Below are 14,043 nucleotides of genomic sequence, written 5' to 3' on the forward strand. Positions count from 1 at the left end.
AAGCCGGTTTCTGGTGTTTTGTTTAGCTTCTTATTTGCAACATAGTACACAGTTTCTTAGAGTTGCAGTTGAGAGCCCGGCAACTGAGGCGGGGAACGTTGGAGTCCGCAGCAAGCAAGCCTCCCTGTTCGCTTCAGTGCCTGGCTGCTGGCCGCCATCTTGGCTGACAGTTAATTTGCATATGCTCACTGATTAGCCAATGAAAAGGGTAGCGGTCGTACGCTAAATTACCATGTTCTCTTTTATTAGTATAGATTATGCTCTAGAAAGAAAACATCAATTTATTCTATCATAAGCCCTTTCATAATTCATGATATTTTCTGTTTCCTTATAGTCTAGAAAACTGTGGGTATTATCACCCTTCCGCTCTAGAAAGAAAACATCAATTTATTCTATCATAAGCCCTTTCATAATTCATGATATTTTCTGTTTCCTTATAGTCTAGAAAACTGTGGGTATTATCACCCTTCCAATCTGCTGATGTGGTAGGTAAAATTGACTTCATTGCTTTATATTGTATATCATTCATTACTACTATATGTGTGAAGTTGTATGTGCATAAACATGCATATACATATATATTTATTTATGTATATATATTATATTTCATATACTATTTGTAAATTTCTCTTTTAACTAACCATATAGCAGGGCTATCTTTACAACATGGTAATAATTATACCTCTATAGCATGAAATTCAAATGTTTCATAATATTGTACTAAGTATATCTATATTAACTAGAATGTCTTTTTGTATACTTACTGATATATTGACTTTTTTCTTTTGTAATTTTCTATCTCATGTTCTTAATTTTCTTACTGGAATGTTTTGCTTTCTCTTATTCATTTACTGAGTTACTTATATATAAGGGCTACTAAAATTTTGTTATGAATGTTACAAATAATTTCCTAGTTTATTATTTGACTTTTAACTTTAGTTATGACTAGGGGCCTGATACACAAAATTCATGCAAGAGACTTGGCCCTCACAGCCTTGGTGGCTGCCTCGGCCCTCACAGCCCTGGCTTTGTCCAGAAGGTCGTCCAGAAGGTCGTTTGGCTGTCCGGTCTAATTAGCATATTATACTTTTATTATTATAGATGGTTCATGTATAAATTTTAACCAGTACATGAAACAACTAGAACTGCCTTACTAAATACCTTCACATAATAAATAATTACTATAATCATAGGCTATGAAGCAATAAAAATAGTACAATTTTTTAAGAGCTTAATAAATACTTTCACATTCATTCCTGGCTTCTAGGATCAAGTGGGCAATGAGCAATTAGTAAATTAATGGTAATACTGCAGTGCTTCTAGCATACTTGTTCCTGAACTATTTGAGGTACCAAATAGGTAAAAGGCTTTAATTGCCTGGCTCACATGAAATTTAAATGATGAAATAGAAGGAGAAGAATCCATGGGAACATCTTATTTCTAATTCCATTAATGATCTAAAATTCCACTTGAAAATGACTTTTTGAGGTATTATAAAGTAAATTTTAATGTTTCAGAAAGAGAACTACATATCTCAGGAAGCAGGTAATTGTCCCTGGATTTAGCAATCTGACCCACAATATAGAAATTTCTAATTAAAGTCCTCCTTTTATAATGCTAATCTTTCAGCCATAAATTTCCTTGGGACATGCTATAATGAAGATGAAATGTACTAAGATTTTAAATTAACCAGAGATCCCAGAGAAACCTAATAAACATTTTCATAAATGTTCACTGTAAGTAAATTTTATTGTGAAGTAATCCTATTGTTATATATAGCTCTCATCATGGGCATCATTACACCATGAGTAACTGAACAAATAGAAATAATTATTTAAAATGCTTATCTTCCAAATCGGGATTTGATATAGGTAAAAGAGGAACATGACTTTTTGTAACTGAAACAACAGGCAGATGATCTGGAAATAAGGAATCACATAACAATACTTTCAACTACCATTAATTCTTTCAAAGATAGTTTTCCCCCAAGGGTTTAATTTATAACAATTCTCTAGTTTAAAAAAATTGATGTCTGCATTCTTATCATAAGTTCACCATCACCCAAAATACAAATGGCATGTTGCTTTCACAATAACTCTAAATTAATTATTCCTAAATATGATATCCCTTCAAAACAATTTTATCTTTTTTCTTTATAAGATCAAGGGAGTAATGTTTTAGTTAAAGTAAAACATTTGCCAGTAGATCTGAGACCTGATTACATATATTTACCACACATTTACCTATGTTGTTATGCAAGTTTAATAAGAAGTTTCATTGAATAAGTTTTAGCATTATTCCATTGTTGCACTAATATTATTCTTTGGCAAAGACCACAAACTAAGATGTAAAGCTATGTTCTGACGGAATTCTGTAACAGGGATAATTATACATGGGTAACTGCTAATTATACATTTTAAGAAATATATTTATGTAAAATAAGTTAGCAATCAAGGTTATTATCCATTTTAATTTTGATGCTACCACACTTTAAGTAAGTTTCATGAAAAAAGTGGGATTAATAACTTTAATGAAGGAATAATTATTATACTTCTGAGAACAAACACATTGTAATAAACAATAAAATTGAAGAAAAACTGGAAGCAAATTACTGATGAATGTAGAAACTAGAGGTTATTCTACAGAAAATGGGAAAATATAATGAATTTGCTTAAAATATTTACAACCCTAGGTTAGAAATCACATTTATAAAAATTCAGGATATCAGATCCTAGAGCTAGTATTTCTACTCTGTAACTTTAGTATAATTATGCAATATCTCTGGACTACAGTTTCTTCAACAATAAAATGAAGAGGATTGAGGGTACTCCATCTACTTAATATTTTTCCATATTAAATAGCATATATAAATTCTTCCCAAGTGAATTTGAAATGTCATGTGTGTTGGAATGCAATTGATCACCTTCCAGAACTTACTCTACAATACTTATGGGCAAAGACATTCTCAAACTTCTTAGTTAATCAGTAACCTGGGTATTTAAAGATGTGTAAAAGCTTACTTAAAACAAGTCACCAGTAAGTACAGTACTCATTACCGAACACCCATTAGGCACCATACTAGCCTTTGTTCAACTGATCACTAACCCTCATAAGAATCTTATAAATTGTGGCAGACTGTATTTTTCAAGATGAATACAACAAGATCTCAGATTCTAGGTACTCTTATTACAATGTAACAATGACATTTCTCTATCAAGAGTTGGGTAGATGTTCTCTCCCCTAGAATATGAATGAAACTGTGACCAGGAAGCAAATTACACTATGTGACTTTCAAGACTAAGCCACAAAAGGCAATGTAGTTTCTGCTTGGTACTCTCTGTATCACTTGCTCTTGGAACCCAGGCAGCATTTTGAGTACAAATTACATGGAGAGGCCACATGTAAGTGTTCTAGACAACTGCCCTGACTGAAGTTCCAAAATTAGCCACCAGACATGTGAATGAAGAAGCCTTCAGGATGACTCCAACTTCTGCTATAGTCTTATTGCAACTGCATGAGAAATCCTGTCCCAGTTAGCTCCCAGAATCATAATAGACTAGAGGCCGAATGCATGAAATTTGTACAAGGGGCTCGGCCCCCGCAGCTTCGCCTGGAAGGTTGTCCGGTCTAATTAGCATATTATACTTTTTAAAAATATATATATATTATTGATTTTTTACAGAGAGGAAGGGAGGATAGAGAGTTAGAAACATTGATGAGAGAGAAATATCGATCAGCTGCCTCCTGCACACCTCCTACTGGGGATGTGCCCGCAACCAACGTACATGCCCTTGACCGGAATCGAACCCGGGACCCTTCAGTCTGCAGGCCGAAGCTCTATCCACTGAGCCAAACCGGTTAGGGCTATACTTTTATTATTATAGACTAGAGGCCCAGTGCACGAAATTTATGCATGGGGAGGAGGGGTCCCTCAGCCCAGCCTGCACCCTCTCGCAATCCAGGACCCCTCAGGGGATGTCTGAATGCCAGGACTGCAGGCTCCTAATTGCTGGCCTGCTTGCCTGCCTGATCGCCCCTAACTACTCACCTGCCTGCCTGATCATCTCTAACCACTCTGCCTGCCTGCCTGATCACCTCTAACCCCTCTGCCTGCCTGTCTGATCACCCCTAACCACTTGCCTGCCTGTCTGATCATCCCTAACTGCTCACCTGCCTGCCTGATCACCCGGGATGGCTTTTGATTGGTTTAAGCGAGTCTTGGTTTCCCCTTATTGGTTTAGGTAAGAAGATGTGACATGATTCTATCAAATAAAATGGAAGGGAAAATATGCCAGGAAATGTGTCCTCACCCTTAAAAGAGGCATACATTTAGATTATAATAAACATGCATCAATCAATATAGATGGTTTCAACAACTTTGTAGCTTCTGGGTAAAGATTAAAAGTGTTTGAAACTTTGCAACTTGCACAGTTTTAGTAAGTTCACAGTTTACAAACATAACTAGAAGAAACCATGGAAGAATCTTTTAAAGGCACCCTTTCAATAGCAGAGCACTTTATAATTATAACTTTCCTTACCCACCAATGAAAAATCGATAAAGTAAAATATTAAATAATTCCCAACAACATAAGATAATATTTTAAATGGAGAAAAATACTGCAAATTAAAAAAAAGTAACAAACCATGATTTTGTTTATATTCCATGTCATAAAAAATGGCTAATGTATTTAATGTATATATAATTCCTGAAAATTGATAATATGCTATTCTTATTGATAAAAATTGTGAAACATGAAAATTTCCTTGAAAAAGAAATCCTCCCAGTTCTTACACACATGTAAAGATGCTTACTCTCTCTCACACAGCAAGAAAAACTGCAAATATTTAAAATTTTACACACACGCACTTAAAATATGGGTATAATAAAATGATTCCACAGATTTATTGAACTGATCAAATGAGATGCATTTAAAAACTACAAATGTTAAAGAAGAGAGGTGCCTCTTTTTTTCTAACAAGATTTCTAGGGTTATAAATCTCTTTTATTATTATAAAATTATCAGATATAAGAAAAGTATGGCTAACTTTCCATAGCCTGATTCCTTTACTTTCTGAGCTGTTGAAAAGTAGAGGATATTTTGGGGGGCTCAAAATATTTATTAAATGAATGTGGGATCTTTGCCCCAAGCTGTGCAAGGAACAGAAAGATCAATAAGGCCTTATAGGCAGAAATAAAGGTATGTAGATGTTTGCTTTCTTACTTCTTTTTCTGCTACAGTTTCCAGGAAAAGGCTGGTTTCACAATGCCTCTGGATGAAGGAAGAGGCTCACATGCAGTTAACAAAGGAGGAAGGGGACAAATTGATAGTTGGGGGGGTGTACCTGTAAAAAGCCACGTGATACCAGTCTTATTGTTAGCTTGCAAGTAATGGATATCTTCCCTGAATCTGCATCCCAAAGTATTAGGCAGTGGTAGGCAGAAAAACAGCCCCCCAAAGATGCATATGTCCTAGTCCCTGACACCTGTGAATGTCACATTACGTGGCATTGAAGAATTAAGGTTGCAAATGGAATGAATTTTGCTAATCAGCTCACCTTAAAATAGGTAGACTTTCCTAGATTATGTAGGTGGTCCCAATGTAATCATGAGTCCTCTAAAGTGAAAAGGGGAGGCAGAAGATTAGGTCAGAGTGATATGAGAAGACTCAAGTTGCACTTATTATCTTTGAAAATGAATGGGGGCATGGGACAAAGAACATGGGAAGCATTTAAAAAGCTGGAAAGAAACAAGGGAATGTAATCTTCTTTAGAGTCTCCAGAAGGAAGGAAGTCCTGCTGACACTTTGATTTTAGCCCAGTGAGACCCATGTTGAACTTCTGAACAGTAAGATAATAATGTGTGTTGTTTTAAGGCACTAAAATTTTAGCTATTTGTTACAGCAGGAAGAGGAAACTGATTTAGACATTCATTATCAGTAGCAGGATAGGTTAATCCAAGAGAAATACACTTTTGTCCATGTGGACACAAGCTATTCAGTGTAGGTTCATTCATTCTTTCACGAACCCATTCCAATCATCGACACCCACCAAAATACACACACTCCACTGACATTGTTCTAATCAGAGTAAATATTAGCTAGAGTAAGCATATTAACTTATAGGCCAAAATGGTATAGGTTTGAGAGTTATTAGTATTGTTGTTAATAATTCTACTGTAATAACTGTTATATATATCAGGATTTCCCAGGACCCTATCCCAATGGCATTTCACTGGTTAGTTTTCCATCCCAATGTTACTTGAACTAATCAGAAACATGTAATGCTGTTAAACACTCTCCTCTCCCTGAAACACTTTCTTCTACCAGCTTCCAAAATAGGGTACTACACCCTCCTCCTTTTTCCTCTCCTCTTTCTGGTCACCCTTTTTATCCCTTTTGCTGATTGCTTCTCATCTCTGAGTCCTGGGAACGCTTATCTATCTGTACTTTTTTTCCTAAATGGTCTCATCCAGGTCAATGAGTTTAAATACCATCTATGTTGCTGATGACTTCCAAATTACTTATCTTTAACTTTAAACTTACAACTCTAGGTTTATGTATATTAAAGTCTCATAATCATCTCAGCATTAATATGTTCAAAACTGAGCTCCTAACTTACTCCCAAACCTATCCCTCCTACAGTCTATCCTATCTTAATCACTGGAAACTCCATTCTTCAAATTTCTTCAGCCAAAACCTTATAGCAATCCTTGGTACCTCCAATTCTTTCCTAATTCATATATACTATGTAATGTGAATGTGGAGTATGACCTTGATGAATAATGACCTCAATTCTGCTATCAGTATGCCATCCCAGAGACCATGAGACACAAAGGCTCACCAATCAAATGAATATGTTCAAATCCCATCATCTATTGTATTATTTCACTCATGTATGGGATATAAAACAAAAAGGAACAAACAAAACAAAAAACAAACTCATAGATACAGACATCAGAATGGTGGTTACCAGAGGAGAAAGTGGGGGGCATCAAAGAGGATAAAGGGGGTTAAATATATGGTGATGGAAGGAGACTAGCCTTTGGGTGGGTGGCACACAATAGAGTATACAGATGTCACAGTATAAAGATGTGCACCTGAAACTTATGTAATGTTATTATTAACCAATGTCCTGCCAATATGTTTAATTTAAAAAATAAATAAATTTAAAGTATATGGAAAGATGCAATGTGAAACAGATGTGAAGGTAACACAACTGGGATAAGGTCAAACAGAAGGAACACACTATTTAAATATTGTATTATACAATGTTCATATGCTTTGCTGTATCAGCCTTCACTGCTGATAATGTGGACAGAACAAGAGGTGATATTTGAGCAAGGGGTCCAATAGGCAGAAGATGCCCAAGGCTACCATGTACATTTACTCTACTGGAACGATTTGTAACATTTGAAACTCTGAGTTTCCTGACCTATAGCTGTAGCTCATCAGTTAGCCTACTAAATAGCTATGAGATTTATTGGCATTTTTAAATGTAAAGCACTTAGGAGACCATAATGAAACCACGGTATCATTATAGGGTGGGTAATTCAGGAATAATGTAGCTGTCAGCCCAGAGGTGATATGATCATATGTTATGATTTGGTGTTTTCATAACTTTCCATTCATAAGTAACATTCATGTGTATTCCATTATTTATCCCATCTACTTTTAATATGTGTAATAGGTTAAGTTACTCTCTATACTTTAACATACATTTTAACCTCTGCCTATGTCTCACAAGACTATTTGCTTCATCATCAGCTAAATTTAACTCATGGGGTTCATGCCTATTTCACTGTCTACTAGTTTACTTATGATTTATGCTTAATGCCTCCTCGAAGTTTTATCTATCCTCTTTGGCTTTTTAAAACACAAGCAAATGTTTTCAAAGAATATAGCAAACACATGTTCCAGATTGCATTAGCAAATCCTGTGGGTTGTGCAAAGCATATCCAGAATTCAACTACTCTGCATCATGCTCATTGGAAAACATTTTGGAGGTTCATCAAAAATTAAAAAAATAGAACTACCATACGATCCAGCAATCCTACTTCTAGGTAGCTATCCAAAGGATATCTTGCCTGGATTATTGCAACAGAAGTCTAACTAGTCTCCTTGCTTCCACCCTTGTCCCTTTAATTTATTTGCCACACAGCAGCCATGTTGAAAAAATAGGAGTTTGTCCAGCCAGTGTTCTCAGTGGTTAAGCATCGACCCATGAACCAAGAGTCACTGGTTAGATTCCCAGTCAGGGCACATTCCCAGATTGTGGGCTCAATCCCCAGTAGCAGGTATGCAGGAGACAGCTGATTGATGTTTCTCTCTCTTTCTCTCATCAATGTTTCTATCTCTTCCTCTCTCTCTAAAACAAATAAAATGTAAACAAAATTTTAAATTATAAAAAGAAAAATATATGCTTATGTCATTCTTCCAATTGCTTTCCACCTCACTGATAGAAACAAAAACCAAAAACCTAAGTCATCACCATTCCTTTCAGGACACTATGTCATCTGGTCCACTATTACAGCTGAGATACCATGTCCTAACACTGTGTTCCTCCTCTATAACTTTCCTTGAATAGTCCAAGTATCCCCCAAAACTCTGTGATTTTGCACTATATGTGTTCTTTCTAATGGGTTTCTCTTCCCTTACATGCCCACACATCTCTCCAGTCTTTACTCAAAATTTACCTTCTTAGTGAGTCCTTCTCTGACAACCCAAACTCAAATTTTAACTTCTCTCTGCCACATACCATGCATTCCATTTTCATCTTCTTTTCTTTTTAGTAGTTACCACTAAATTTTACTTTACTTAAGGCATATTACTTACATATTAATTGAAATGTTATTTTACTTATTTATATATTATAACTCTTCTATGAGCATACACCCTCCATTAGGGCAGGAATTATTTTGTATATCTGTTCACTGATATGCCACTTGGTTCTATAATATTACCTGGCACATAGTAAGTGATTAATAAATAAGTGTGAAGTGATTACAAAAATGAATACTACTCCATATGTGAGTAATCCTACATATAAGAATCATAGTAGAGAAAATTCAGTGTTAATATAAGGACTATGAGTTTGGAGTTAGATAAATCTGAACTTGAATCCAGGTTCTGCCACTTACTGGTTAGGCTTTGAAATTTGGATTAAATTGGCCATTTTGAAAAGGAGACAAAAGTCACTCTAGGCTGAGAACACCATAAAAGCTAAGACAAGAAACTGCTTGGCCCTTATGGAGGAGAGCAAGCAAATGAATTTGAATGGAGTAAAGAAAACATGAGATAGGCTAGTTTGAAATAAACGTGAAAATATAAATTGTTAATAGGTCATGGAGCTTCCTGATGAGATTTAGGAGATTTTTGTTATAAAGACAAAAGTAAGTGAAGAAAGTTTTGTGATTGATATTATTAAAGCTGATAATAATAAAATGTAATCAGATTCACAGGAGGCTAAACTAAAGATAGTGATATTGATTGCAAAGCTATTTCTGTATCTAGAAAACATGTATTGAGGGCCTGAATCAGAGGGCATGTATGAATATTGAGGGGACATAACTTAATGGAGAAATGTAAAGAAAGAATTGGCTTTACATGTCTCATTATCAAAAATCAGATCAATATAGAGACAAAAGAGCATGTCACATTTTTAAGTCTCAATGACTGCTGAATAATATTCTCATTGACATAGAGAAAAAATGACAAGAAATGGGTTTATGAGCAATGAAACAAAGCTCACTTCAGGACATCCTAGGCTTGAGAAATCAGTGCATATCAAGGTATACATACATATCAAAGAGTTGAAAATGAGTTGGAAATGCGGCTGTAAATCAAGTCATTGGAAGTGATAAAAACATAGATATAATGGTCATCTGCATATAGCTTGAAGCCAGGAGATTAAATTATATTGATAAGAGAGAGTGAGTATAAATAAGAGGGTCAAGGGTTCTTCCATGAGACTCCAGTGCTAAGAGAGTTGGAAGAGGAGAAAGGACTAGATATGAAAGATAGAGAACAGTAAGGTATGAAGAAGAACCTGATGAGTCTAGAGGCTATGGGAACAGAGTTTCAATTATGGCAGAAAGCCTGAGGAATGAAAAGAAGATATTTGATTTAGTGAGTAAATATAATTATTTAAAAAATAAATGAATGAATGAATGAATCATGGACTACAGAAGGCGGTAAGTGAAAGAAAGTCACATAATAGCATATTAACAAGATAAAGTGAAATGGTGCGTTTGGAGAGGGGCAGCATACACATGGGTGTGAGTGCCTGCCGCAGGAGTTTTGGACAGGGTGAGGTTCCAGGAAAGACAGGTAAATTGAAGGTGAAAAAAGAGATTGGGGATTTTTGATGTAAGTTTAGGAGTAGAATGAAACCATGATCAAGTCATAAAAATACAAATCAGGTATAACTATAAAAACGATATCCTCCATCTAAGAATAGATGGCAGTTAAGTGATACAATGAGGGCAAATTAGGGGTTCATACCAGATAGTATCTCTTCTGGGAGAAAAACTCATTTATGGGCAGGGATTCCAAGGTAGGTCAGATTGTTTCAACTTAACAGCTTCACATAAACTTCAATGAGTATAAGTCAGATTTTCAAACTTTGGGTCAAATGAAGGTAATTGATGTTTCCAAGATATTGGGAACTTTTAAGATAATTAAGGAATTTTATGTTTTCCATAGGAGACAGTCACCTGCATGGCTATCTTCCCCATTATGAAAACTTCACCCTTCCTTGTAAACCACCAAGTAAATACCTGAATGAATTGAATAACCTTAAGTTATTTTGAAATGGATCAGATACAAAGTGTAGGGGGCAGTATAGGCTCAAGCCCTCTAAATAATTCTTTATTTTTCTTAGTAAATAACTAAGACATAAATTTATCAAACCTAACTATGTATAACATTATCTTCTGATGTGCTACCTTTAGAAACAGGCAGAATATATAATTCCCCATTCAATGTAATCATTCTTTTTCTTTTCTAAAAGATAACATTAGGTTCATTTCAATAGCTTATGTTTTAAAAAATAGGTAAATGAATTTTTTGCATATGTTAGAATATATTAGATATTTTGTAATATTTAGACAAAGGTAAAGTGAAAAAGTCGAGTCTAGAAAAATTAAGTTCATTTATAATTACTTTATTAACGAGTCATACCTGAGCAGTACCTTTATGAGATGGTAATGAGGTAAAAATGTGCTGCCAGAATAGGCATTGGAGAAAACCTTCTGGAAAAGGCAACTCAATAAGTAATAATTAGGGGGGGGAGGCTTATTTCTTTGTCTTGGCTTATGCTCCTTTATTTTAGGATGTGCATAATATTCTTTAAGTCTTGGAGTTTTCAATGGGAGGGTGGTGATAAAAGAGCCTAGAGAGTCAGGGGGAGTAAGAAAGGTGGGAGGAAAGGAAGGAAAAGAAAGGAAAGGGAGGATATACAAGAACTAAAAATAAGTATAAAGTAGCACCTCTATATAGATTATAAGGATATTATTAGTTCACATAATGTGTACACATCGCAAATTGCAAAGAGTAATGTGTGGTAGAATTATTTTTATTTACTGATAATTAGAAAGCAGATTAAGTTTCTTGTCCAATTGCATACAATTAGCTTTGTGAAAATGTGGATGGGAATTTAATAGAAGATAAGGCTGAGTCATACAACTCTTCTCACCCAATCTCCTTTGTTTAGCTTTGCAAGAAAAATAGCCAAAGATAAAGGGCATACCTAAGCCCTGAAATATGTTTTCCAGGGGGAATCTTCCAGTGTTAAGAAATTTCAGCTTCATGCATCAATTAACTACACCAAATAAATCACTGATTTATTCAAACACTATCTTAAAGAAAATCAATGAGTCTCTAAAAATGTATACATTCTTGCCAAAAGGAGAAGGTCTTTAATTTCTAAATGCCCATTCATAGTGTAGTTTTTATAAAAGTCACTTCCTCGAGAACTTTTCAAATTGCTCTACTCAGCAAAATAATGTTTTCTTTTAAAAAGAAATTCTAGCAATTCCAGCACATTTCATTCCCACACTCTTACATATACAAGGCTATAATTTCTTGTATGTTTAGGTTTCCTACAATATTGCAATGGTGTAAAACTGCACTGAGAAAATTCTTTCTGTGGAAAGTATTAAATAGTATATAGACTCTGATCTGCTTACAGTGTGATTTTTTTTTGTATAAATACTACAGAGCCTATTATATACAAGTTTAAACTAGCCAACTTAAAAGAGATCATATGAAGAAGGTTGCAGTTATGGTTTTTTAAATAGAATATAAAAATATTTGATAGAATGAAAATATAATAAAGGCATCTAGAGTATATATTTCCTTAACATATATAACTAGAAAATCTCCCAAAATAATGTACCTAGTAAATTTTATCCATTTCCCCAATTCTTTGACAAGTTATATGTATAAGCCTTTAATGAGCTTAATTATTGTTTATAACCATCAGTAACCTTTGTAAAAGAGAACTGCATAGTAATTACATAACAAATGTACAAATCACTACTATGAGAATCCCCATTCAGGAAGAATCAACATATGTTAAACCTACAGTACTTCATAAGGTGTAAGTATAATCACTATGTTGTACACCTGAAACTAATATAATATTGTATGCCAAATGTAATTGAAAATTTAAAGAAAAATAATAAATAAAACAATAAAGTGAAAATAAAAACCCCAAGAGAAGTCGCAATAACAGAACAGCATCATGGGAGAGTAACTAATAAAACAGGGAACAATGAAACAGCTCTTGATGGAGAGGAGAAAGCACTGCTAAATTCAAACAAACAAAAGCCATGTTAGATTTTCTTGAATGAAAAAATTCTTTTGTTTGTAGAACATAGAGCAAAAATTCACAGACCTGTGAAGGAAATGGGCTCCGTGTGGGGTCAGAGGTGGCCATATAAGCAGCCTGAGTGTAGGCATAGCTCTTGAACCGAGGCTTAGGAGAGGAAGGAGTTCGTTCATAGCCCTGTGCTAGACTGACTGTGATCTGCAGAAAGGAGTTAGGGGGAGGGGGACAGAGAGGAGGAGACATTATAAGTAATGCTGAAAGGACTGCTTTCCAAGACACTAGAAAAACTAGTATTAAATGGAAACAGTGAGATGTAAATTAAACACATACAAAGTGCTATTAGAAACTGGTACACTCTAAGGACTATAGTGCTCAATGTCATGTTGGAGGGCAGGTAATCAGGAGAGATGTGGAGGTGAGATTTAACCATAAGGATTCCATACTGATACAACTCCAGCACAAATACTGGATGGTGCTCTTCAATCTGGTAAAAAACAAGCATGCAAAAGCAATTTTCTCTGAACCCAAGGTAAGCAAAACCAGAATTCATCAGGTCAATACCCTGGAAAGGACTGAAGCTTTCATAAGCTAAATATAGAACTAGCTCAGTAGAGTGAGAAAATTAGGCCTGAGCGCTTTCCACACCTTCTGCAGAAATTTAGCTAACAGCTTTGTCATCATTGTTTGTGTCAAAACAAAAGTTCAAGGAAACACCCCAAATACCCACTGCTGGCAGTCAGAACAAGCCATGTAATACAAGAATCCCACAGGATACTGTACAATGAAACAATAAGAATTTTTCTCATATGTTGTCTCCATTTAATTTTTACTTAAAATATTTAAACTCGTTTATCTTAGCAAAATGTTACTTTGAATAATCAAAATTTGTTGATGCATCAGCGGATTGCCACTAAAAATAAGAAATATTATTCAATAGAGTACTTGTTTTCATTCTTGCTCTAATTCTTTGCTCTAGTTGATAGAAAATTTAATGTGTATATGAGCCTATCTTTTATTGCATTTTACACAATGAAAATAAAATATATTCTATATTCCATATTCCTATAATATGGTACCTAGCATAGTAAAGTATTTGAACAATGTTCTTTGAAAACAATACTACAGTTCATGATATTAGATAAAATTTTAATGGTTATAGTCAATCTCTCCCTCCTTTTATCCACCCTCTCTCTAAATATATGTAAGTATACATAA

General features: G+C 34.7%; 1 protein-coding gene across 1 annotated transcript in view; it reads right to left on the reverse strand.

Annotated features, from left to right (window-relative positions):
* The window catches only part of LOC102262253 (dystrophin), a gene marked incomplete at its 3' end in the record, with an annotated part of 203,403 nt that overhangs the window by 50,785 nt on the left and 138,575 nt on the right, over positions 1-14,043 (reverse strand). Inside the window, exon 8 of the mRNA XM_005884513.1 lies at positions 12,895-13,026. Coding sequence (XP_005884575.1) covers positions 12,895-13,026 — 132 coding nt within the window. The remainder of the gene's footprint in view (positions 1-12,894; positions 13,027-14,043) is intronic.

Source organism: Myotis brandtii, unplaced genomic scaffold, assembly GCF_000412655.1.
Source record: "Myotis brandtii unplaced genomic scaffold, ASM41265v1 scaffold835, whole genome shotgun sequence".
Taxonomy (NCBI): Eukaryota; Metazoa; Chordata; class Mammalia; order Chiroptera; family Vespertilionidae; genus Myotis; species Myotis brandtii.